Source organism: Lepisma saccharinum, chromosome 9, assembly GCF_977018435.1.
Source record: "Lepisma saccharinum chromosome 9, izLepSacc3.1, whole genome shotgun sequence".
Lineage (NCBI taxonomy): Eukaryota > Metazoa > Arthropoda > Insecta > Zygentoma > Lepismatidae > Lepisma > Lepisma saccharinum.
The window spans coordinates 61,780,645-61,807,944 of NC_139237.1; the positions used below are offsets into that span (position 1 = coordinate 61,780,645).

The 27,300-nt window shown below is 34.2% G+C and overlaps 1 protein-coding gene across 16 annotated transcripts in view; it reads left to right on the top strand.

Annotated features, from left to right (window-relative positions):
- Positions 1 to 27,100, top strand: part of Rbp6 (RNA-binding protein 6) — a 1,060,856-nt gene extending 1,033,756 nt beyond the window's left edge. For 7 of the 16 annotated variants that reach the window (XM_083128271.1, XM_083128262.1, XM_083128273.1 and 4 more), the window contains 4 exons: positions 9,111 to 9,334; positions 10,192 to 10,260; positions 16,516 to 16,583; positions 17,004 to 27,100. In XM_083128271.1, the coding sequence (XP_082984397.1) occupies positions 9,111 to 9,334; positions 10,192 to 10,260; positions 16,516 to 16,557 (335 nt within the window). In that variant the 3' untranslated portion in view covers positions 16,558 to 16,583; positions 17,004 to 27,100. Of the gene's footprint in view, positions 1 to 9,110; positions 9,365 to 10,191; positions 10,261 to 16,515; positions 16,584 to 17,003 lie in introns of all 16 variants that reach the window. The other 9 variants (XM_083128272.1, XM_083128275.1, XM_083128276.1 and 6 more) reach the window with 4 other exon arrangements.
- Positions 27,101 to 27,300: the final 200 nt, after the last annotated feature.

Consider the following 27,300-nt stretch of genomic DNA (forward strand, 5'->3'; position numbering starts at 1 on the left):
CGTGACCTGTAGAAAATTCAGCATTCGACGACCTGACAAAATCACTCACAACGCTCTACCGATAAACTGCTATGGTTGGTAAAGGATAATAATATTGTCAGAATTTTGTGTAATTGCCGTGTTTTAATAATGTAATTATCTTTCTTCATCAGAAACCCAAGTTTTATGCAACATAAACATTTCATCGTAGACTTTAGTCATTCTAATGAGGATCCTCAAAACCCTAATCAAATGCAACTAGTTCTTGCCAGCACCTCTACAAAAATTATCTCAAATCAGTGACATAATAGTACAATTTACAGATTCTTGTATGCACTGAATAAAGAATTGGATTGACTGTTCTGTGACAAAAATACAAGATTAAACTCTGATTTTTTAAACTTTCGTTGAGCTTCCAAATACAAGTCGGAGCGTCTAATTGCACCAATTCCTAGGACATTGTGAATGTTTTTAATTCAAACCGCTGACATTTTATAAAACTATTTTCCCAGCACCTGTATCAACGTATTCCACTCATCGCATCTGGCCTTGCATGGTTGAATACGCTCGTCGCTACACGCCACGCCCTCTCCCCTTCCTTTCCCGCCCTCCCCTCATTCGGATTTCAATGCTTTGCTCAGAACCGCGTGAGGTGAGAGAGATCAAAATTTTCCTTGCCGAGGAAAAAATCCCTCAATTTGCAATAATGCATGGGTTGTTCTTGACTCCGTCACACGGCAAGGAGTGGGAAGATTGCAACACTACATGACGAATAGGGAACAGCGCATGTTCGTTGCTACTATGTCACAATTCTTTGTGCGAAGCGAGTCCGAAAGCCCTTGATCCAAGCCATAAGAGCCTTTCTGTTTCCTCTACCCACCGTCGAACACAGCGCCATTTCGTTGTGCAGCTGTGTGCACTTCCCAATTGTGTTCATGCCGCTCATCCGACGCGAGTTACTCAGATAGAAGAGCTGACGTAAGGAAGTAAGTGGAAGGTAATGTGGCCCGAGAACATTTGTTGTTTTGAAGAAATGGCTTTCAATGAATAAGTATAATAAAAATCAATTACATTGCACATTTATTTGGGTGTGCACGTGCGAGTGCGCGAATAGGCAGCAGCCGCTACTGGTGGTATGTACGGTTTCTGTTAATGGATTGATTTCTTATTGTGGTGGTTTATTTTACTTCGCATTTCTGCCACTTTTGGCTAATCGCGAAGATGAGGATGAAGATGACATGAAATTGATGAATGGACACACAAATAACACCCAGTCCTGGATTCGAACCAGTTTCTCTGGCGTCGTAGCGTGGTGTGAACCACTCCTCCACTAGCCCAACTGCGTAATAAAATCTTCTTCTGGTGCAAATTAATTAATGGTTAATATATTATAGATTACATTTTGAGTTGATTCAATACCCGGTGGAGGCAAAAAATGGTTCGAATTCCATTTTAAACCGTAGGTTCAGTCCCAATTAGCCTTTCTGTGCATAAAGTGGACTTAAAGACAAACCTTAATGCAAAAACCTAAGTTTTAGAATGGTTCTATAGTTTCTCCACAACCATATTAGTAAAAAACTTTTATATTTGCAAATATTAAATGCCTTTTACGCGCCTGTTTCGACAATTTTTAGTGTCGAAAAGTATCGGCTTCACAATGGCGCTACGAACGGAGAAACTAGCCTTTCTTCCTTCTGAACAATATTTATCTTTCCGTTCACGTTGATTCATTTCATCTCCGTACGAAGCGACTCGAAGCCGCTCCCGCCTTCACGAAAACATAAGAATATCGCTCGGATTTAAAAGCGGGAAAGCCTCAACACCACCTCGTAATCCATGCAAGAGGGGAGGGAAAAGAAGAGGGGGGGGATGGAGAGTAACGTTTCTGAGCGCGCGAATCGAGCCTGAAGGTAGGTGGCGCAACGATCTGCAGCTACGTGGATCTGTGGCGGGTGGGGTTATCTTGTAAACATTGCTACGTGTTTTTGCGCGGTTTCGCTAATAAGGCTCGCTTCCCCACCCCCTCTCCCTCCCCCTCCCACACAGTAGTTTCCCCCGCAATGTAATTTGTTCTAATTACGTATTAAGAGCGGGTCGGTTAGGATAACATGTCCCGTGGGGTTAGTAAGGTTGCCCTGTAGTAATCTGATAACGACTGTAAGACCCGTGCTTTTGTTGAACACGCCATTTTCCATTTTAGCCCGTTGCAGAATAACCTCTTCCCCTTTACCAACCCTGCGTTCGCATACACACCTTTCGAGGGCTGCACATTGTGACGAATAAAGCATGCTTTGCGGCTGTGTGTGACGCAATAATAATCTCATTGAGAACCGTTGATTATAGACCGTCAAACCTTTGTTTGCAGTGTTGCCAAAACCTGTTGTGTTCCCTTCGATGTTCCCTTGTTGACCTGAACCTATGTATTTTTTGCACTCCTTTTAATTCAAACAGAAGTTTACATGTTTTTTTTTGTTAATTCAAATTTTGGAGTTCTCTTTTCACGTCCTCTTGAAGTTCGAATTGAAAACACTCCACTGTGTGTGGGGGGGCATTCCATGTGAAATTGCCCCTTAACCTCAATTTTTAAAATTAAATGCAATGCTGTAATTTTATCCTATCTTGTGAGCGAACAATCTAAAATTGTAATTTGCATAAAAATTCAAGTTAGAAGGTAGTAGGTATTTTACATATTATTCTTTTATATTAACTTTTTGATTTAGTTGCGCTTTCTATTGTGTCCCACCCGTGACACCAAAAAACAGCTAATTTCTCCTTTAAATGTTACATTTCACCCTCAACTCCACTAGGATAAAGGTCAATTGCCTTCTCTCTTTGTCTTCAGTAATTTATTGTTCATCATTTTACAATTCAGGGGAATTAAAACAGACTTATTAAGTGAAGAGGCATTGTTTCGCCTGTCCCACCGTTGACACAAAATTATTCACTTATAGCTATAAATCTGAGAAAGTATTTTAAGGGTAGTTAGTTTAATCAACAGTGTTAAGTTTCATATTTCGTTGCACAGAAAGTGTAAGAAAAATGTTGCTTGACTATCAATAGAATATCTTTAATATATAATAACTAATAACTTTAATATCAAAATGTAGTTCACGTGCCTCACCCATGACAATACTGCTTATATATATCGTGGAAAAATTAGATATATATACATAATCATACTCCAATTGAACAATCGAGAATAACATTGACAAATTAAAGTTTTAATCCACTTTTCTGGACTAGATTTGTCGAGTGATAGCACTGCTACTTAGTACGAAAGCTAGTCGATTAATTAGTACATTTTTCATTTTGACTATTTGTCATAGCCGGATTTTGCGCTAAAGTAGGATGTCCTATTTCTCCTTTCCATATAAAGGGCACAGACACTGAACGGGAATGTAAAAAGAAGTTTTTATACACTAACACACAGAAGTGATATATTTTATATACGAGGACTGTTCAACAAAGACTGACACTGACTTTTACTCTGTTTCAATGTTCACATTATCTTTTTAAAAGTAGTCCCCACCCACTTCAATGCATTTATGACAACGTTTCTGCCAGTCCTCAAACCCATGGCGTAAACCATTCTTTGGAATGTCCTCCAGAATCGCCTCAGGCCGCCTGAGTTCTCGAAAGCAGTGTTGGAGTTGGAGATGATGGTGATTTCCATACAGTGCTGCCCTCTGGGTCACAGTGATGTAGCCACGACTCGTCACCGGTGATAATCGATTCGAGGAAAGCATCACCGCCATCAGAAATCACACGCAGCACCTCACGGGTTCCGGAGTCATTAGCCGTGTCACAAACCCGGGTCATATGTTGACGACCATGGAGAATTGAGAAAGTACTACCTGTCCAGGGCTTCACTAAGTTGCCTTACTGTTATCCATCGATCTTCACGGACAATTACAGTAGCTGTGTTAATGTTGACACTAAAGGCCATTCTCTTACATGTTACGAGAAAGCTCTTAATCCGCCACTGCTTGTTCCCTTACGTTTAGAACACTTATTGCTTTCTATTTTTATTAACTTTAGTGACAGATGAACTAAGTATCCTCTTTCATAAAAGCAGATAACTGTTTTTAAAGCTGTCTTCCATTATACGCTATGATTATTTTTTTTATTGTAGACCTCACTTAATTTGAGATATTGAATTTGGGGGGGCGATCCGAAATTAATCTCGCATTAATTCACCATTTATTGTTAGTTTTGGTCATCTCAAGAAAGTGGAGTAGTGACTTATACTGTAGATAGGTGTATGTAGTTACACTGGGAAAAAGTGCAGTACAGAGAAAAGAAGTGATATTTGTGCAAACAGTTAAATGACCTTACTGTATGACAAAGTATTTGTAACACGTTATGGAAGCAACGTAACGGTAAAGTGTTACTTTTTTAGTAACTTACGCAGTTCTACCTTTGAAGAAAGCTGAGTTTTTATGTTCATCGTCTTACATCTTGCTTCCATACCACTTCCAGTTTTTCGATCGCAATGAAAATTTGCTCAGTAGTTCTCTGAGAACTGATTTGACAGCAGATATCGTTATGAACATACGAATTATTCCAAGCAGACAGAAATGCGAATATGCTTTCGATAGCGTCGTTATAGATAGGTACCAAGAGTCCAAAAGCTCGTGGCCTTGACCTCTAGAAACAGATACTATATTGCTCATTTCACAGCATGTTTCCATCATGTTTTTGGAACATTGTGTAATATATGTTGAGAGCATACGCTTGATATCATGTGCTTTTGGTATTACATTCTTCATATTTATTGTGTGTGTGATTGTATGTAAATACTTATGTATTTATATGTACGTTTGGTTGAGTGTGCATTGTTGCTTTTTGACTGTTTCTAACTGTAATTCATGCTAATTAACTAACTGACTGACTCCTTTTTCTTCTTTCTTCCCATCGATAACGTAAAAATAGTACCAGAAATTATTGTACGGCGCTTTAATTGATTGATTGAATTAATGTTTTAAGTCCACTTTATGCACAGTAAGGCTAATTAGGACTGGACCTACAGTTTAAAGTGGGATCCGAACCACTATGTGCCTCCACCGGGTATCGAACCCGGCACTCCTTGATTAAAAGGCGACGTCGCTACCACTGCGCCATCGGGGAGGCCCTGTACGGCGCTTTAAAAGATATCTTTGTTCGTTCGTAGTATACACATTACGACGATCTGCTGGTCTTAATGACCATAAAAGTTTGAAACTTGCCGTTGTATGACGTAGCGTCAGCTGCAAAAACTAAATAAATAATTTCTTTGTACAGTCACAGGCAATAAAAATACAACTAGGTCCTGAAATGCTCGCTTCCTTGCAAGGCGTTATGTGTGTTGCCTAACTCTACGGCGATAAGTGGACTTTAATAGTAAATTTTTAATGGCAACTTCTACCGCAACATGCAGGGAATCGAGTATATCAGGATCTGCTGTCGGATTAGAAATCTTAGATGCTCGAGTTTGCACTCCAATTAAAAATTAACCAGTAGACCTATATAAAAACGAGTTACATGAAAATATAGCTTATTCAATTCTACGTTAATCTATATAGCTATTTTTTTCGGAGTATGCCTTCTATTTTTTTATCGTCGGGAGAACAAAAAGGTGCCGGTTTTTTAGTTTTGCAAACGATCACTCTCTTTGATATTCTATAAATAAAAAAATGGGTGGTCCGATAGTGATGAAATTTTATTACGGTGCAGGCAGAAAGGTTTCGAAGAAACACAATTATTGATTTTCAGATATTTAAAATTTGTCAAAAAAACAGTTCTTATCAATTTTGCGAAACACCTTTTTTCTTAGTATTGGGTAGTTTTGAAGCTCTTTGTATCTGTTTTCAAAATCCATTATCATTGTCAATTGACATTGCGAAACCGATTTTATACAGATTTTTATTCAGCGGAGTAAATACGTTCGTTACTCCGTGGAAACTGCGGGCTGTCACTGCGAGACATGTGTTGCTACGTTCCACGTACATCTTTACCCCTTTGAATAAAAATCTGCGTGTGTTTGAGCATACTGTTATTAAAAATACGTCACGCAACGTGAATCTAAGGTTTACACTAAATCCAAATGTACCTTCTACATAGTCTATCGAAGCTCATCAAAACAGGTGGACCTTCCAACACACCATTGTTGGTGAATGGACAATCAGACACTTTTGAGTGTGTTTTGGTACGTGGTGTTCTGCCAGTATATAGTTGGTGAAAGCAGCATACTAAAATTGCACGTTCTTTGGTTCTTGTCAGGGCAAATCTTTTGTTCCCTTCTCTTTACATTTTTCTATTTTTCTGCGGGATTGTGACCATTATACATTGTTCTGTCATTTAACGAAACGCTAGAGGTTATTATAGAAATATAAATTTCTATGTTCATTCATTTTTTTCTAAAATGCTAAAACCAGTATTATTTGTCGCCAATGATTGTCCACGTCCTGTGCATTTGAATCAATATATCCTCAGTATGGATTAAACGTTATCCAAATTTTATCTTATACACTTCTGTATGTATACTTATCCACGTTGTCTTGTAGCCTAATGAACAACACAAGTGTTCCTCATATGACATATGAGAGATAGTTGTTTTAGCGCGACCCACTCACTTATTGTTGCAAGTTTGCTTATCATATCCAATTATCATTTGTAAAGAACTTAAAGCAGCAGATTTGTGATTCCCCTCGTCAAGATTTCTTTGATCTCTCTACGCAAATTTTTATTGTACTTTGAAACTTTATTGACAGTTGAGATCAGTTGCTTCATTATATTCATAATATTATCCTTCCCATAGTAAGAAAACCACTTTGTTCTTCTTAGTGTTTTTATACCCAGTGTTCTTCTCATGCATATATGTATATATATATATAATTTGTTTTGTGTTAACACTGTTTGTAATTATTTGCTTGTTATGATTCTATATGTATGTAAAGTGTCGTTACGAACAGGAATGTGTAATGGTACAAAATAATTTAATTGTATAATGCACCATATTCCTTTCAAAAGAAAGATGAATGTCTTTTTTTTAAAAAAAGAAAAGATTGTTTGTTTTTGCCGAATTTTCCGAACGTTTTCAAGAAAACTACTTCTGAAACAAGTACCATGCATCGGAAACAATGAAATATTTCTAAAGATTATCTTACCCCTTTTTTTTTTCGAAATTCACCTTACACCATTAATCATGCTTGATGCTATGACTATAATATTTGATTTTGTTTTACAGCCTTCAAATGCTAAATATAACATAAAGATACAAATTTATACACTGACAAAGATGCGAATCATTGTAATGGGTATTTTGATCAAGTCAGACCTGGCACTTAGGTCCTTATGCAATCCAATAGGCATTTATTGCAATTTGCATAATCAATCCTTAAGTACGGAATGAATACATGTAAAATAATACTCGATACATTGCAACATATTCAGCAGATGTAATAATTACGATTAAAAAGCTTAAATCAAACTCAATTTTGATATAAAAAATTGTAAAATAATCCTAATCAGCTTCAATTACATTTATTTAATACTGCTAGTACATTGAAAATTACGGCTTGCGCTAATTGTTCCAAATCGTTACAAATATCCGAGGGACACTTTTCTATTTTATTAAATGCTAAATTTGATTAGTTACCGGACTGAATAATAATAATATTTTGTATACATTACGTAACTTATGTTAAACTACATTAAATTTCAGTGTCTTAAGGTGTACGCTTCCTCCAACACTATATAAAAAAATAGTATCTTGAATACCTTGTTTTATGTCCTGCTACTCTGGGAATTTAAAGAGACAAGTTTTCTGAATATTGGTTTAAAATACGTGTTTTCGTCCCTATTCCCTCAGCACAAATTGCTATTGTACTATCATTATTTGATTTCTATCGAATCTTGAAAGTTAATACGTGACTGTACCGTTTACATAAAATATGTATTCAAATATTAATCAATGAATAATCGTAAAAAAAACTGTAGTTTAAGAACGGAATTTATGTTAAGATGGAATGTCGATCTATGAAGAATTTTTACTAATTTGAGATACATAAACTGTATTTATCGTACATTAGTAATATAAATGAACTAACGGCATCGAACAAAGCCTCATAGTGTTTAACAAGAAATAATTATTAAGTTTCGAATTCAAATCTTTCTTAAGCCATTGTAACACATAAGTTAGTGCGAACTTATAAGATTAACAAGTAAACTCTATCCAATTGTTCTAAATCTAATCTAACAAAATATAATAAAACCAATACTTCCATAACTCATTAACACCAATTTAACCCTTCACATAACACCGAAACTAATTTAAGGAACCTAATATTTACACTCGTAAATTTTTACAGTACAGACACGGATACTTATGGATTGGCTCTAAATGGAATCATAACAATGCCAGAAGTGTCCGTGACTGTACGTCCATATCCTAGAATCACCCTTAAGTAAATGTTTATCCATAACTTTTGTACACCTGTTCGTCTGCAATTGTTCTGTATATCCTCTCTCCATAAACTGTCGTGACATTAAATTTGACAGAAAAATATAGCACTTTGGGAAATAGTGATCGCTAAATCAGATGCTTATAATTTTGTTCGTAGTTCATTACTTGGATATGTACAAGTACGTGGTGTCTAAAAATAAAAAAAATACTAAAATTCTTAAATTGACGCGATTACACTCATTATTTTTGTAATGCCCCTTTGCAATATTGACAGTAATATCACGATAATATTCTTACGGAGTTGATTAATTCTTCGCAAGTCACGAACTAATATTTTTCCTAGCACCGTGACTAATTTGAAAATTAATAGTGTGAATGAATTAATTATTACTTTTCTTGGTAGATTCATGTTACTTGTCCAGCATTGAAATTATTGTAGTCATGCTAAAATTCTACTCACAATTAAGTGAGTGTTTTCTTTAGTGTCAGGTGATGATGGTGGTAAAATGTCTAAAGCTTTGACGTGTTTTGTAAGGTGTTACTTGCATGCCAGCATTACTTTTGTACACAATTGTTATGCCTTCCTGTTCTTAACACCCATAAACCTTCTGAATTGAAAAAAAATGCTTTGTGCCGTGTCGTGTTTGAGTGTGTAATGTGCTTCTCTGTTGGTGTTATCAATCAAAAGGTACAACGAGGTGGCAGCCAGCGGATGAACGCCACTTCTCCGTTTCCTTTCCAGTGATGAACAACTATCCCCAGGGATTTGGGCCTCCGACCTCCCCGGCAAACAACAGGGGATTTCCCCCGGCAAATTCTCCAGGACCGATCGACATGTACAGCAGCAGTACGGATAGCGTGGGCTACGTCCAGGCAGCCAGTCCCCAACCATCAGGCTTCCCTGCCATCGCGGTGAGTCGTGCTCCCATCAACTATAGTCCAGTAAGTTGCCTTTGCATTTAACTACAGCCAAATCACATGTAGCGTAGAAGTGGTGTAGAGGGTTCCATGCAGTAAGTAGTGTAGATTGTAGACAGGCTTCTTTTCTTGCTACCATGTGCACATGCATGGTTCGACAAAGCACTTTACAGTCAAGGACCCTCCGAAACTTTTCATGTGGCACCCAAAATTTTCTGTGGTTTTTATATTACTGCTATATATTAATGGAACTTAATATGCCACCCAAAATATAGGTGTATTATGTACTGAATGTAATAAAACATACAGAAAACAATATATAATTTGTATATGTATATCCTAAGTTCGCCTCCAAAACCAAGCTATATTGAATATTATAGTTTCATTCTACTACTTAACTACAGTTTGAACAGGTTATTTTATTTGTGAGCCCGTAAAAAAAAATCATGCATTCATTACATCACTAACACTTTTTTTCTGGTAGTGTTACTTGATATATTGCTGAACCATGCAGAACACAAGGTGTTTTAAAACATCTATCTAGTTATAGTCTCTTGAGATAAATTTCCAGTAGCCTATTAGAAGTAACTTTTATATTGTAGAGTTGTGTATATAGCAATGTTTTATTTGGTGAGTCACAGAATCATTGAAACATAACAGTTCATATGAACAGCAATTCAATCGGTGCCCACTTTGCCTCAACACCCTTTAGCCACGGAGATTTACTTAGGTGATAAAATATCAATCAATTCTCCCATTTTTGTGTAAAGATAAACATAATTGCAGATAAACTTTAAAAAATAGTTTGTTATGTATTATAAAAATTAAATTATTTTTGTTCCCCCCTGCAGAATTCCTATGACGCGGAGAGTGCCTTGACCCTTTGGGCACCACTGTATAGATGCAACTCTACGGTACCGGTACGTCGCAACAATGCCTTTTCTCCAAAAGTAAAAATAAAGAATATTAATTTTTGTTCGTATTAACGAAATGAGATACATACTCGTATGTATGATCGTAATATTTTTTCCATAGTTCTTATTATCAACTGTCCATAACACCCTCTGTGGGCAAACTGATTTAAAATGGGTGTCGGATCTTATTTTGTAAAGAAAAAACACTACATGACGTGTTCAATAATTCCATTTTTCGTGAATGAATAACACATAATGAACTCGATTTGCATATACATAGATGACTTGTCAGCTAATTCAGCAGGTTCTGTACGGTATAATCAATGCCAACAGGGACATATTTGCATACATAATCACATCTATCAGAACGTTGTATTATGATTTCAAAATTACTTCGGTAGTTACCATGAATATTGTGATCAACATGCAAATATGCATTTCATAGATATATGTCTAAACTCGTTATGATTTCTGTAAACTTTTCGATATTTTTATTAGATTAGTTGACGAAGGGTAAACATTGCTGTATACATGCTTGTAGTCAACTTGACATTGAAAATTTTGCTTTTGTAGTTTAATTTCGTAAATCTAATTAGGATACATTTAGTTCTAGTCTATCTCTGTGCAGTCCACATGTTTTGTTGGAAAACATTCAGCAATGTAGTAGTGATTATTGGTCTAATTGTACAACTTAATATTCTCTGTAGATCCTACCTTCTTGTAGTATTTTTGTAATGCCTTTGAGATAACCTTGCACCACTCTATTAGTCACTTAAATTATACTAATTACTTTACACTATGTATTTAGAGAAAATGTAATATTTTATGAAGCATAGAGGTTTCAGTTGAATGATATAAGTGTATTGTTTTCAATTTATATTCACTTTCATTGTTACAATACAATAATTAAAGCATTCAGTGATTCAATTGTACTGCCAGACTTTGTGTCTACATTGATGAATTGTACAGTACTGCTTTGAAGGTATATAGTTACTGGTCTCTTAATACACTCCTCACAAAACGTTTGGAATATTGTTATATTAGGCAATAGGTGATAGGCACGGTGGCATGTGTCAGCCAAAGGACAAGAACGTCCACCAGACAGATACCATGTGATGTTGCATTCCAAGGCCGTGTCTATCACCTATTGTCTAACATAGCAATATTCCAAACTTTTTGTGAGGAGTATATTAAGATATATTGTAGTTTTGTGTTTTGTGTTTTTTTTTGTTGTTTTTGTAAGTTGATGTCGGGATTGGACTCAGGTTTTCAAGTAGAGTGGTACAAGGATGATTATATTCTAAACAGTATGAACTCTCAATATGCAATGTTTAAGAACTCTCAATATGCAATGTAGCCTGGCCATTTTAGTGACTTTCCATTGCCAAATATGAAAGAAGCCATGCGCAAAGTAAATACCTCTTCGATTTCATATCAGAGAAAACGTGGATAAAATTTGGTATAGAATTCGGCATTGTTCCCACAAAAGTGCTTTTTAAATTATTTATCTATTAGTAAATTTACTATGTGAAACAAGATCACAAATAGTCTATCCTCAAAGTGAAAACATAATTCACGTGTTTGCACCTGTTGGTAAAAATCGGTTGCATAACTGAGTTAATGTATACCAGAAAGTCATTCGAGAAGCATTGCCGCTGCAGCAAATACCTGATTTTGATCGGGAAATAAACTTACATTACTAACAAATAATAATAATAATAATAATAAAATACCTTAACATTATTTTTAAAACCTATGAAGGGCCACAAGAGGAATCGTTTAAATGCTAATTTTGCAAGCCAAAGTTCAGTTGATCGTTTGAAGCAAAATTATCGCCAGCACATGATTTCACTTCCGTAAATTGAAAAACGAACAATGGTAATTTCGGTTTTGTTTCCGCGGTATGATCAATAGAACAAAGTTAATAATTTTTCATTCTAATTACAGTAATAATAAACGGTAACATTGCAAGGGCTGGCTGATCCGAGGGAATTTTTCCAACAATATTCCTGCATAAAGCGGCTCTGGGGTTTACCCAATCTGTAATCAATGGCTGAAGGGTAGAGGCGGTCGGAGCGTATTGCTAATCACATCACCTTCTCTATGGCCGAGATCGAGGATGTGCGGTGCCATACCTCCACAGCCTCTATGTGTCTTAATTGCACTGTGCAATGCAAAGGGGATATCTGTACTTTTGATAGCTTAGAAGATTTTTAAAAAAGAAACACTATAGCCTACCAGAATTATGTTTATCAGCAGAAATTTGAGATGCCAGTAGGGATAAGGGAGCAGAACAGGGGTGTTAGTATATTATTACTGCCATAAACACACCAGTGAGAAAAAAATACACTAACATACTGTACATGCCACAAGAGGCTAGTTGCCTACCTCCGTTGCGGAGTGGTTAGCACAGCGCGCTACAGCACCAGGAGTACCGGGTTTGAATCCCGCCTGGGCATGGATGTGCTTTGTGAGTATCCCTACATCAGTTTCATCGCATCATCATCGTCGCGATCAGCCGAAGAGCAACGCTAAATAACAAAAATCAAATGATTAGTTGATATAAATGTTTGTTATTGTGCACAATATTTTTTTATAATACGATTGTGCCAAAATGGTAGCTTTCTTAGCTTGAACGGATTATTTCATCTTCATATTGTGACGTATGAAACACGGCTTCCTTCTAAGTTCGTTTCCATTAAGCACTATAAAAAGTAAAATTAACTGTAGAAACACAATATGAATTAATGTATATCAAGCCAATATTTCGATTCGTCATATAGAGAAATTCATTTTAACCTAACTGTAACCTTGTTAATAATAATAAATATTAGTAATAACAACAACAAGAAATGCTATGGAGTAGTCCTTCCCTCCCATTCTTTATTTAGCAGATACGGGAGAGGGCACATTGAATTAAACCAGTTACTTAAATTAATAGGCGTCTTCAATTTGTAACTATTAAATTTACGGCTGTAAGTAGATGAGAGAACAATAAAGGGAAACAACAAGAATAATTGTGGAATGCGTCCTGGCCTTTCCTGTAGATACCATCCCAACATTTGCGTGAAGTTACTGACGAAACCAACGGGAAACTTCAGCCGAACCACCTACCGCTGGATTTGAACTTGCGAACTCAAGGCATACGAACCCGTCACCTTAACACACCTAGTTTGTACTGTTTCGATCGTGCTTTCAACCGTGTTTCCAGTCCCGATTGACCTCCATGTGCGCAAAACGGTCTTGGAACAAACTTCTGCATGATCTAGTGGAAGTTACCGGGGCAGAAATGGCAACACTGCGCGGTAAAGTGCTGTCTAGGCTAGTTTATGGTCTTCGTTTGCTACGTCATCAGTTACGTGTGTAAATAACGCGCGCGGACTGGGCAGTGGCCACAAGTGATAAGGGAAGTCAGGGGGAAGAAGAGGGTTGCTAGAATCGGTCCCCTTTGCAATCTCTAGGGGGAGTCCGAGCGCTAAATCAAGCCCTCGCGGTTCATTAAAGCAGTAGCACCTAATGCAACAGCTCTGAGCGTCCAGTTATTTTTTGATTATCTCCTCCTGGACTCTCTCCAACGAAAGCAAACATTTCCCGCCGCTGATTGGACATGCCCGCTTGCGTGACGTCACCGGTTTCACAACTCCCAAAATTCTTTGATAACGAACGCGCCAAGACTTTCGTTAAGACGTGTTTGTATCATTGTACGTTGCCTTTTCTGACACTTTCGGCCGATCGCGACGATGAGGATGGATGATGCTACTGAGTGATTGGTTGGTTGGTTTACTGTATTTTAATTCGCCTTTCTGCCGCTTTTGGGCTTACGGCGAAGATGGAGATGAATGATATGAAGAAATTGATGAAGGAACACTCATACCAAGGCCAGGATTCGAACCCGGAACCCATGGCATCGTAGCGCGCTATGCTAACCACTCCGCCACCGAGCTCGGTTGGATGATGCTTCTGGTTAGATGGAATGGATGAACGAGGGCCCACGAGGAACATGCAAAATGGTAGTTTCGTACGGAGCAATACAATGGCGGTGTAGCGATGATGATAGCCAATTTTTGCCAAAGTGTTTTTTTTTTTCTTATTCTCATGCTCATGGGGACAGGACCTACATTTTAATGTGCGATCCTAACGACGGTGCTGTACAGCCACTGGCATACTGCAAGTTGTTATGTGTGTTGCCTACCTCTACGGCGATTTTCTACAGGAACTTCTGCCACCGCCATAGTGCATGTGTGATGAGTGTTAACATAAAGGAGATGAACAACTGAAACAGCTTACGGTGTTTATTGAATTCAGACAAGATTTGTTTGTTAGGAAACCACGCATAAATACTTCCTTTCAGTACTTCTATCCACAAACATAATGAATTTATTTTCACAAAAAAATTAACTTAATTTATTCAACACAAACTCAAAGAGTGTTAACAAAACCTTAGAAATGAATGACGCGTATAGCCTTGTCAAATATGGCTTCAAAATCTAATGTTTACCAAGTTTCAGTGAACCCCATATTTTTTTTTTTTTGGGGGGGGGGGTCCAGTAGTTAGTGCATTGTGTGAATATACTGAAGGGTACTGCAATCAACGCCTTTTTTCCACGACACCCAGGTTGTGTTGTTATTACCCTTCCCCTACCTTCCACTTAATTCCAACCATTCAGTCGCCATGCACAAGAGCGGAGAATGTGATAACGCCTTCTTGTCGAACGTCGCCATCATTATTGTATGCTCGTTAGTTTCATGCAGCGGGCAAACAGAAGACAATCGCATTTGCTACGATTGTGTAAATGACAGTATCGTGCAGAGAACAAGACTATATCAACTTCGGGGTTGAAACGATTTGGTCTAACTCGTTACTAGTTAGCAACTACCAAAAAAAAGAAGAAGAAAGGGTGATGTATATTCTGTGAAGCAGTTAACAAAATAAGCAATGATTCTCTCAGGCTGCATACAGAGATAACTTTTAAAATTACGTTTATGCTCGTGTCCTCATATTTGTTCGTTCATGATTGCCCCCCCCCCCCTTTCCTCTAGGAGGAAACCTTTTTTACCCATAGATCCTGACTGGGTGGTGTAATGCGATAAGGCCATGTTGAATGTTTTTTTCAAGAGCTTGACACACTTCCCCCTTCCCTTTTTTTTGAGTGACCTAACTGTGTTTTTATCATTGTTTGTTTACTGAAATGGCTAGCTTACATTGCAGTAGGTTGGTTCGTGTTTAAGGAACTTGTTTCCAAACGCAATGTTCTTTAAGTTGTATGAGATCACAGAATGTGTAGTCATAAATTTTGCACTCAGTTTGGTAGGGCCAAGGTGCATTAGGTACATGAACCCCTTTTGGCAGTGACGTAGGTTGCAGATAATTTTGTAATTAATTTTAAATGCAAATTCTGGAGTGTACATTCATAAATATATAATAACTATATTGCCAAAGACCTAAAGTTATAATACGATATTTAGTTTTCGAGTAAGATGAAGTAAAAGAAGAGATTTAATTAATTATATATCTACCAGCCATGATTGCAGTATGTCGAGGTTACTATGGTTAATATTTTAAATCCCATGCTTCCTTTGTAGCACGTATTTTGTTCTGTCTTATTTCTTGCTTAGAAATGGTAAAATGCTAACTCGCAGAAGATCAAATTATTCTTTACAGTATATCTTAATAATGTCGCCCTTTTGTATTCTTCTCTCAAATTGTTTATTACTACTAAGATCAACTGTACCTCGCTTTGTCCTTTGTGAGACTCGAGAAGCTAGTCGAAATTTTACTTACTTTGCTTGTAAACTCACAAACGTCAACTTCACATCATTTCTCATAAATCAATAACTATTTTCTGTCCCTGATGGTAATATTTGTTTGTATTCTACCTTGATATAAATCTGCTTTCAAACAACAGAGTGTTGAATTATCACAATATTGTTCAATTTTGTCTGCTCTGCCCCTATTCAATTATTTATCATTGCATAAACTGATGTTATGATCCAAAGTCAACGTGAATTGGTTTTGTGTAGAACAGTACCTATTGCCACCACGTAATGTTAATGAAAAAAAACAAACATGTTCGATGTTCTTAAAAAAAAACAAAAAAAAACTGGAACATTCACTACAGAAGTTCCAAACTTTTTACTTAACATGTATAGATTCTTACTTAGTTCAATCTGAACTGTTAATGCTAAGATATTTTTGTGCTACACTGATTTTTGGATGAATTCTGGTGATTTTTTATTAACAATTTTTGCTATTTTTTTCAGGGTCCACTGATACCTGCAGCATTCACAAATGGGTATCATTGAGAGTGATTGAAAGAAGCTGTTCATAGGCAAGTATTTAGGTGGAAAATACTGAGTATCTGGTCTAAACTTTGTAATATGTTGGATATATTCAATCAAGCCATCACTAATTTTGAGTAATTTGCAGCAGTCGTGAAAAGTAATATAAAGTGAGCCATCGTTGCACAAAATAGGACAACTTTCCAAGAGCCATGACTAATTCAGAAAAAAACATCAGAAGATAAAATTTCATGGGTTCAGGCATGTGCCAAATATCAGCTTATAGGTTGAAGATATTTTGAATACTAGGACAAGGTCACACAGATTTTCTCAATAGCCACTAAAAAAAATTTACTAAATGCCTGAATACCAGTTTTTTAGAGACTCAAAGCATTGTACATATTATGTGGAACAAAAAAATATATGTCTAATATTACTGAAGCATGTTTTTTTTTCTTTACCTTTTTCAGGTACAGTTCACCATGGTAACTCAGGTTGTTTTGAAAGATCACAGAACTTGTCCTGCTCATGTTTGGTGCTGATATACCTTGCAGGACCTTCCTACCTGGACTATAGGACGTCTAGGTCACTGTGGACTATATGTGTCTTTTATAACCATAATGGCAAAAATAATAAGTTGGGATCTCAAGCCCAGCATTGATGCCTACTGTCTTCACATTACACAAACACACAACGTACATGTATACACAAAAGTTACACATACACACACATATATAAACACATTGCCTCCCCCCTCTTTCAGCAGTACGATGGTGGAGAAAAATGGTGGAGAAAAATTACATCCTGGCAACAGAAGACACTGAAGCAAATAAATTGTTGTTGTAATGTATTTGTGTATTGCAAATTATATGACACTATTGCAATAGATTGCGCGGTATCAGGGCTTCAAATGAAATGAATGTGAATAACTGTTAGGCATTTTATAGGACAAGTGACTGTTTTTGAACTGATATAAAAAGTGTAAGTGGTTGACTGTCGGTTGACGTGTTGTACCTATATATATATATGCATATAAATATATGATAATGCATACATACATATATATAATATATATATATGAAAAATATATAAAGTGATGGTTTTGTTGTACTTTGTGGTGTGGAGGGAGTGCTTGACACTCGAATCCGATGCCCTCTTGTTATATATTCTTATCTCATTCGTCCAGGGTCTTAATTATGAAATACATAGAAGTATTTTTTCTTGTTTGATAATAGAGTTCTGGAAATAAATCTTCCAAATGTCGTCTGCTCACTTCTCCACATATCGGTTCCAATACAAATAACAAATTTAGTTTTTTTTTACAAAAAGTATAGTTTTTTTAATATTCTGCTGCTTTGAATTAATTTTAGTTGTAAAATATACATTCATAGAAGAAAAGCAAATAGGATTTCTAATCTATTTTTTTTACATCAGCTATAACATTATTTCTTCTTGCTACTCTTCATTATGTACATTGCTATTAGAGTCGACATTTTTAGGAAAAGGGGGAAAACAGGGTATTTCCAAGGGATGTAACTTCCTCTGATACATATATCTATGGACCAATGCTGGTTATGAGGGGTTCAGCACTTATTTGGAAGACCCTGGTTATAGGGAAGATACAGTTTCTAATGAACTTTATACCATAAAAAGAATAAAAATTCTTTATACATTTTCTTCATTTTGTAAAAATAATATTTGTGTTTTTTGGAGTTTTAATTTTCATGTTCAAAACGTTTCAAACTTATATGATTGTTTGAAAAAAAAAAGAGTGTAATGAAATTGTATAAAAAGTAATATGCAGACAAGGAAAGACTGGCGTATATGAAACTATGGAGAGAGCACTGAGTTCGTTCCTCCAATTGCAGTATAATAACAATATTATATATATGATATATGATATATATATTTTAATTCTTTTATGCATTTGTACATAATTATTGATGTTTTAATATCTCATCCATTGTAACTCACCATGAAAAGTGGCAAGCACCAATTGCCAGAAAATATTGCTGTTACTTAGTTAATCCAGTAGATTTTAGTGTCTTGTAGTCCATACATTAGATGTAGTGAAGAGTATGTTGCTACTAGTTATTCGATAGGATTAGTGTAAAGAAATTAAGATATACCTTTGTGTACTGTTGTAAATACAAATCCAAAAGGGAAAAAGAAAAATGCACTGTGTCATTGTGATTTTCTTTTTTTTTTAACATGTCTCACTCAACGTGAATGGTTGCAGACGAAGGTTTTTTTCTTTTTATATATATTCACATATATATATATATATATATATAAGATAAAAAAGTTGACGAATGAAATTAAGTGTTGTGAATGACCTGTATACAGAGTGAGAGGTTCAATGAACTTTTTCAGTGGAAGATTGTAAACTTGGATATGCCTTAATGTGTGTGTAAACTATTCTCAAAAAATAATGCTGTTTTGGGGTGGGGCACGTGAGGGCATTTCACCCTCCAGTTTCCCAAATATCTCCCCCCACTGCCATACCTCTTAAGGAATGTGGGAGGGGGGTCAGTGTTTATTGTTTATAACAAAAACTACAATGCTGTGTTTGATGCAAGGTGTATAAAAATGCTATTTGTACCGTTCTACTGCCCACAGTGTCACAATTAAAGTCTGCTGTTCTGATTGTTAGGAACTATAGCATCATGAACAGATTGTAACCATGTAATATTGAAGGTGTTTATATATTATGTATATGTATTTCCGTAGCAATTTTTAACAGGTTGTAGCTAAGATGTGTATTTTTTTTTATTTCCCCCCTCAATTACCGTTTATCATGGTTATTATTTTAATGATTTTTGTAAGTCACTATTGTCATTTGGCAATGGCAGAAGGACTCAGTACAAAGCTATGAAACAAAGAATGTAAACTATGCAGGTGTATGTAGCTTCACAGAAAATAATGATTTATATAGATTACAGTTTACAAAGTGATGTGAACGTAGCTGAACAAAGTACTATTTATCTCGTGATCTACTAGTGAAGAAGAAAGTGTTCTTCAGTAATTAGAAAGTGTTAACTACATTGTTTTTTTTTGTATTATTATCATGTCATTATTGAGTATTCATTATTACGGGAAGGGAGAATTTTGTGTAGAAATTCTCCTGTTTGTTTCCTTCCTAATCTCCACCAGTTATTGACATTATTTTTGTTATAATATTTCTTTATTTCTTCATTAATATCTCTACATGAATTGTAAAAGAGTTTTAAATAAAGCAAATTCTTTCGATGTATTTTTAAGTAGTATGAGATTGTTCTAGATAGAAAAAAAGGGTCATTGTTTTCTATGACAAAGAAATATCAAAGCAATAGCAAGCAGATTCTATGTGACTTCTATAATAGATGAGCAGTAATTTCTCAAGGAAATATTTTTTTAGCTTTCTTATGTTGGTATGTGTGAATTTTTCCATTGTTACGTATTATTATTTGTGTTTTGCCATGCAAGATCCTAAGTAAAGACTGGTAAATTTGCAACATTTTGCTAGTTTTCACAACTACCTTTTCACTTTTTTGTTTGTTAAAGAAAGCTAGAAATCTTATATTTGTAAGACTAACCACAAAGTTGTTTAGTGAATAAATTTTTAATATTTTTTTGTAACTGTCAATCTATAAGTAGCTATACTTTTCATTATTAGGCAAAAGTTGAGAGCAATACGCAATAGATATCACAGTAATTTTAATTGAAACTTGTATTTTGATACCATGAAATTGTTGAAATTTTGAATATGCAATTGAAGCCTGTATAAAAATGTTTCTTTAAAAGAGATTAATATAATATTGACGTTGGTAATGAAGTGTTACACAAAGCTTATATGCAGAACTTGAATAAAGAGCCAAATGGTGAATTACTTTTCATATTTGGCTTCTAAGTGTAATTATTTTATAATATTTGTTGATTAATAACTAGTGTTAAATGTAATTCCAAGAAAAACATGCATTTTTGTCTTCTATATATGTATATATATATGTAGACTGATACCAAAAAAGCAATAACAATGATTGTATTAATAAAAATACTAATTAAAAGCCTTCCTTTCTTCCATGATTAGATATGTAGTAATTACTGTCCCTTTTGATCCCATCCCACTATAGTCAAAGTAGTATATTTTGTCGCCAGTCAATAAATAGGTATATTTTTTTTAATTGTGTTTCTATGAATGAAACTTACCAGATATTTCAACTCTTTGAAAGTTTAGATGGTAAGATCTTATCCCAAAGAAGAAATTTTGACTAGTAGAGGGACTGAGATATTGAGTAGAAAATTTTGGATGAAAATAAAGATCTCCTGTTGATAGTTAAAGATCCAAAATATGCTGGTATAGGATGTTAGGAAATTTTTCACAAAGAAACAGTATTTTTTCATTCCTAGATACTCGATGTTATTGTCATTTTTTCACAAGTTTCACTTGCCTTAACATATTTTGCATCTTAGTCCAATTTTGGAAATTCGATGCATTTAGAATATTATGGTTTTTCGCCAACATTTATACATATTTCAATACAATTAAAGGTAAGGTTACTGATGCTCCTTTATAATGTCTCATGTGATAGAAGAGGCTAGTGCATTAAAAGTGAATATTAAATTCTCTATAATTTTGTGTGTATAGGGAGGATTTTGAGATGTTAAATTTAAATTTAAAAATTTGCTTCCAAAAACACTAATTTATTGAAGACCTTTCATTATTTGTATCACTAATGGGAATCTTTAATTACCATGAACATGAAAAGTGTTCAGCATTTGGCTCCTGACCTCTATATATATACATATATATTTCTATGTATATATATATATATATATATATAAATTTGATATATTTATGTGTTAAGTGTGTGTGTGAATGTGTCTGTGTGCGTTTTTAATATATATATATATAAATATATATCTATGTATATGTATGTGTGTGTGTGTATAAATATATAAAAATGTTAGAACATACACACACTTTTCACGTACACATCAACACATGTGCACATCCACATACACACACATACAAAAAAAAAAGATACTGTATGTCCAACACTGGGCATGTCTTCCTGCTAGGCATGCAAAAAAGTATTGTGTTATATATCCTGTTTAACCAATGTGTTACTGTGGTTGGTGTCCTGTTTCAATATGGTATTATGTAAAATATATGTTATTAATTGTAAAAAACGATGGATAGAGATGTTACCTTTTTGTTACTGAAGACAACAATACCAAACATTAAAAAAACAGACAAGTAAGGTACGCTTATGTTTTTTGTGTGCATTGTCATATGCTATAGTGGAACTTAGGTGTCAGTGTTAATGTTTAGCTTTTAATCAACAAAATGGAAAGTTGTTGCTATACAAATTGTGTGAAAGAAATGTGCAAACGAACAAATACCCCCCCAGAGAAAAAAAAATACAATAAAAAGAAGTTACAAATATTGCTTTCAAAAAACAAAATATTTATGAAAATAATGATAATGTGGTGACCTTCAGTGTAGAATTGTATCTTTTTTTTAAAAATCTTGAACAGCAGATAAAAAACATAGGACATGGCACATGGAAAAATATTTTCAAAAAGAACATAAGAATTTGTGGAGTAATGTGCATCACATATTTACCAAGCACATGCATTGTGACGAGTGAGACCAACTTTAATAGTATTGTAGTTATTTGACCAGCAGATCCATTTGGAATGCTGGGTGGAGCCTAGATAGACAGCTATGTAGTAATATTGTTGACGTGATAGGCAACTGTCTAGTTATTTATTTGTTCCGTCATTTTGTTTCTTTTTCGTAAGGAGAAAAATTGAAGATAATAATAATTATAGTGGTCCAACTGCAAAAAGAGGCATATATGTATTTTTACCAGTAGGTTTAGTAGTTTTACTTTTATGAAAAACAAAGGAAACAATACTAAAGAAAAATGCAAATGGCTCATGATGTATGGACACAACGATGCGATGATGGTTTCTAGTGTCATACACATGCTATAGCTTGTACAATATATGTATTCTTTTTGCGTTTGGGCCAAATGTTTTTTCCATATCGCCTTGTTAATGGGAAATATTTATAAATTGTTTGTGTTTTTAAATTATTAAGGCCTTTCTTCTAAACCCTTTTTATAAGGGAATAATCAAGTACCTTAATCTCATGCAACATGCCTTTGGATGGCCTGTATTTCATTGTGTGCATATATTATATACTCTATATATATATATAAAAAAGGAGGGGGACAGTTTCTTTTTTGAGTCGAAGGCTGCTGCCATCTGTTTGTATAAATTTTAAATATGAAAATGGGTAAAAAACAGAAGTTGTGATACATAATAATAATAATATATATATTACTATATTGCTGTAGTGACCCTTCATACCTAGGTAGCTCCTTTAAAATGAACAATCCCAAAAAAGTATACCCTGAATTTAGGAAATAGTACAAGTCATTGTTTGCTAAGCTGTGATGCAAATGAAGAAGAAAATAAGCTTTATATCCTTAATATATATATATATATACACATATATACAAACGTTTTTCATCATACATGTTCATTTTCATTTCATGAATTTTGTTGATGTCATTTTTGACTTTAGCCTTTTAGTTTCTACAAAATGTTCCTTCTTTTTTTAAAGTTCCCTATATTACATAATGTTCACATATTGTATGTGTAAATATCAAGCCAAAGTGTTCAGTCTGTCCAATTATTTACATTTAAACTGTGAGTAAACGTTAGTACTAAGAAATTCATTTAATTTACAAGTAATTCGATATTTCATAGGTACATTTTTATTATTGTTTCATGGAAAAGGGTGATTGTGACTTACCTATTGCTCATACTTCTATAGAGAAACATATATTCTGCAATGTACAAGTCTGTTTTATCATGATGTGTGTGTGCATAAAAGTCAACATATGCTGGTATTGCCTTGTGTTGCTGTCATGTAGTATATGTCACTGTTTCCAAACATTTGCTCGTCAGACAGAAAATCACAATTCTTACTCAAAGTTTTTGCTAATGTTTAGTTTTGACCGTATGACTGAGGGCCTATCCCCATAATGCAAATGTCAATAGGATCACATAATACTTTACTGTAAGCATCAGTAATTTAAATCTTAACATTGTGAAATCATTTTTATTTGAAATTCTCCATAGACTCAGATTTAGAATGTAAAGGATTTCGGCTCAAAATATTAGGTTATTGCAAATTAATAGACACTAAAGGGTAACATTTTTTAAAGTAATGAATCCTACGTTTTGATGTTTCACAAATTTAAGCAATTTAATGTGTATGCCTCCTTCATTCAAATTTTCCAAATTTTCATGATAATAATTTACATGCATGTAGTTTAACCTGATCATAGATAAAATCACTTAGAACAATTAATTTGATAAATACGATTACATTACTGGTGCAGTCACACTGATTTTTTTTATTTTTCTAATATTATAGAAAAATATATATTGCCACTGCCTTACATGTAACAATTCTAAAATTAATTGTTATAATTAAAAGGAAAACAAAGATACCTCAGGGTGAACTATAACTAATGATTTCACAATGTATTTTTAAAGCTAACTAAGACATTATCATCATTTAAATCTGAAAATTGTCAACAACGATCCTATTGTCAACATATCCCAACCTTACCACACTGCTCACAGATTGTTCAGTAACATGACTGCATCTTTTCTGAGAAACTGAAATTGAATTCAGATGGTGCTGAAATTGATGTTAAGGAAGGCATAGATGTGCAGGTATAAACGTCATGATTCCACTAAAATTCAGGTGAAAATTAATATCAGGTACCTAAGCTCGAGGAAGTATTAACACTCCACATATCAACCATTAGTATTGTAGCCCACTCAACAGCTTTCAATCCCTCGATAACAATCAGTGTTTACCCTGCCACTTGTAATCTGCAGTGTTCCTATTGTGTGCCTCTAACTCTGCTTGGAATACAAGAGAACGGCAATCTTATCCTTTTACTTATCATTGCTTCGTTTCACAATATTGCTTTCAATCCAACATCGTATAAAATAATCTATTATTTAAAACAAAACAATGGAACACATAAATTTTAACTAGTGTGGGTGTGGGACATAAAGGCAGGAACTTCTACAAATTTTCTTATAAATCTGTGATAATAACTAAATAAATATAGTTATTGAAATTATTCTATTACTTAAAATGTTACAAATGATATATAAATTTTCATTTTTAATAATCAGAAACATCATGCATTAGAACGTATTTTGTGAAAAACTACACTTTTTGTTAGCATATGAGTATAAAACTTGATTGCAAGATAGTGTAGGTTTTAAATTTTTCAAAGGACTCTTGTTTCTAATAATCGCTCTTTCTAGGAGTATAAAAGTTAATCAGGAGCAACTTTTGAGGTAATAATTTTCACAAATTTGAAATTTAGTTCAACAGTGTGTTACTATTATTTTTTTCAATGGGTCGTTCTGAATGATTGGTTTATTTTGAGAATTCGATCTAAATTTTTTAAATTCTAATTTTTATTTCAAAAATTTTAACGATATTAAAAGTAATAATAATGTGTCAATGACTGTACTGATTACAACTTATCCCATTATGTGAAACGCTTGTAATGCTTATATAATAAGCTAACTCTTGCCTTGTGGTTAAAGGTAAAAAAAAGTGTTTCTGTAATATTGATGAGAAAATTATGCTGTAGCTGGTCGAAAATATATATTGAAATAATATTTCTTCCATAATCCTAAAAATTTAGTTATAATTTCTGCAATCATAGCATTTATAACAACTCCACTGAACTTTTCTTTTCTTGTTGCTAGCAAATGATTTAACAAAAAATAGCCTGAACGTTATTTTAGTTATTTGATTCAATCCTAAATATCCGTATGAAATTACACTGGTATTTGGATTAAAGTTACACATCGAATTGTGAAATCTAAAGAAGTAGTGGAAATTCATTTATTATAAAAATGTTTTTCCAGAAAATAACGTCAATTGATTTCTTCAATTTGGAAATTAGAATATTTGTTATCTTGTAAAAATGATAATAAATTTGCCAATTGCAACTTCATTATTTCATTAACACTTATCAATTGGGATGGCATTCAAAAGACATATGAAAATTATAATTAATATTGATTATGAAATAATTCTAGTCAAGCAATAAGTGTGAGATGGAACTTGTATTAGAAACCAAATTAAAATTGAAGCACAGGTTTTAACTCTGCAATGAATATTTTAATTAATCTCATGTATTTTAGTAATTGTGGTGGTAGATAATCTCAGATCATAGGAAATGTATATCTGTACCTTCCTTTGCCCATTATTATGCCATTTCATCCTTTTCAATATGATGATTTTTTATAAAAATAAAAATAGGTACATTACAAATAAAAATTGTATAAATAAAAATCTTTCAACTTCACATGTACATATATGTATGTACCAGTCTAGATTCAGTTTTTAGATGTCCCCCTAAAAATTTTCTAAAATGACGTATTTTCAAAAAGAAAAGTTTTACACACACAAACACCCACACATACACCAGAAACACATACCCACACACGCTCTAATAAAACACACACAAACATACATATGCATATGAAAGATATAGAGCGTTTGCACATGTATACAACAACAGTAATATAATATTTTTCAACGAATGTTACGTTTTGAAGGACCCGATAAAATTTCTGTGGGAGTTTGTTTGGGAACATTTTTTAAAAATGTTCTTGGATTAATTTTTAAGAAACATTGAATTTTCTTATTTCTTAAGAGACTAACAAAATCTACATTGTACAGCAATGATTATTGTTAATAGGCAAATCACTTGTTAATTTAACACACACTCTGTATGATGTTTTACCCTCTTAAAGGTTGAGTTTTTTATTGATTTTTACATGTTTTCATGAAGCAAGCTGGTTTATGAGTAAGACATCCATCTACCTTCCATTGACCTACCTTGATTCCTAAAACTAATCTACGTTCCATCGATATCTACCTTGATTTGTGACCCTGATCTACCTTTGATTATTTTTTGAAGTGTGATTATTCACTCATCTGCCAGGTATGTTGTAGAAGAAAATTCAGAAAGAAATAACTAGGCTTTAAAAAGCGAGAGTGGTGATTGGTTGTCAGAGAAAAGTGTATTGTACAAGCACTAGGCTTTAAAAAAAATAATTAAAACTGACTGGTTGTATGACCTGCTATTTTTTGCCCACTATACAGCCATTCAAGGCTTCTTGCAATAAAAGAGCAATAAACCATATTCTTATGGATGCTTTTGAACTTTGAAAGAGGTATAAGACAGTATAAATACTATATATATGTATGTATATAATGTGGAAAGAAGAAATTCCTTGATACAGTTGTAAACTGTGGTTGATAGATACAGTTTTGTAGCATTGAAGAGTTAAATTTCTGTATTAGGGAATGGTGACAGGGCTAGAATTAGCCCTTAAAATATATACATATATATATATTAATAATGCGATCTCTGCCCTACTTTCCAGGGTATTATGTATGTACAGATTGCACCATGTACAAGAGTAAGGTCACAACATGAAGTGTATATGGGATTATAAAATTGACATTGTTCAAGAAACATACATTGGAGTTTTTATTTATTCCTTACCCATGCTCTAAGCTACAAAATATATTTTTTATACGGTTTCTGTTGGTCTATTTGGATGCAGTAATCTTGCTTTCTATGTTTAGTAATTGTCATTGGTACATTCTTGTGTATTAAATGCAGGAGTAATGGTGAGTTGAGCGAGACTTAAACA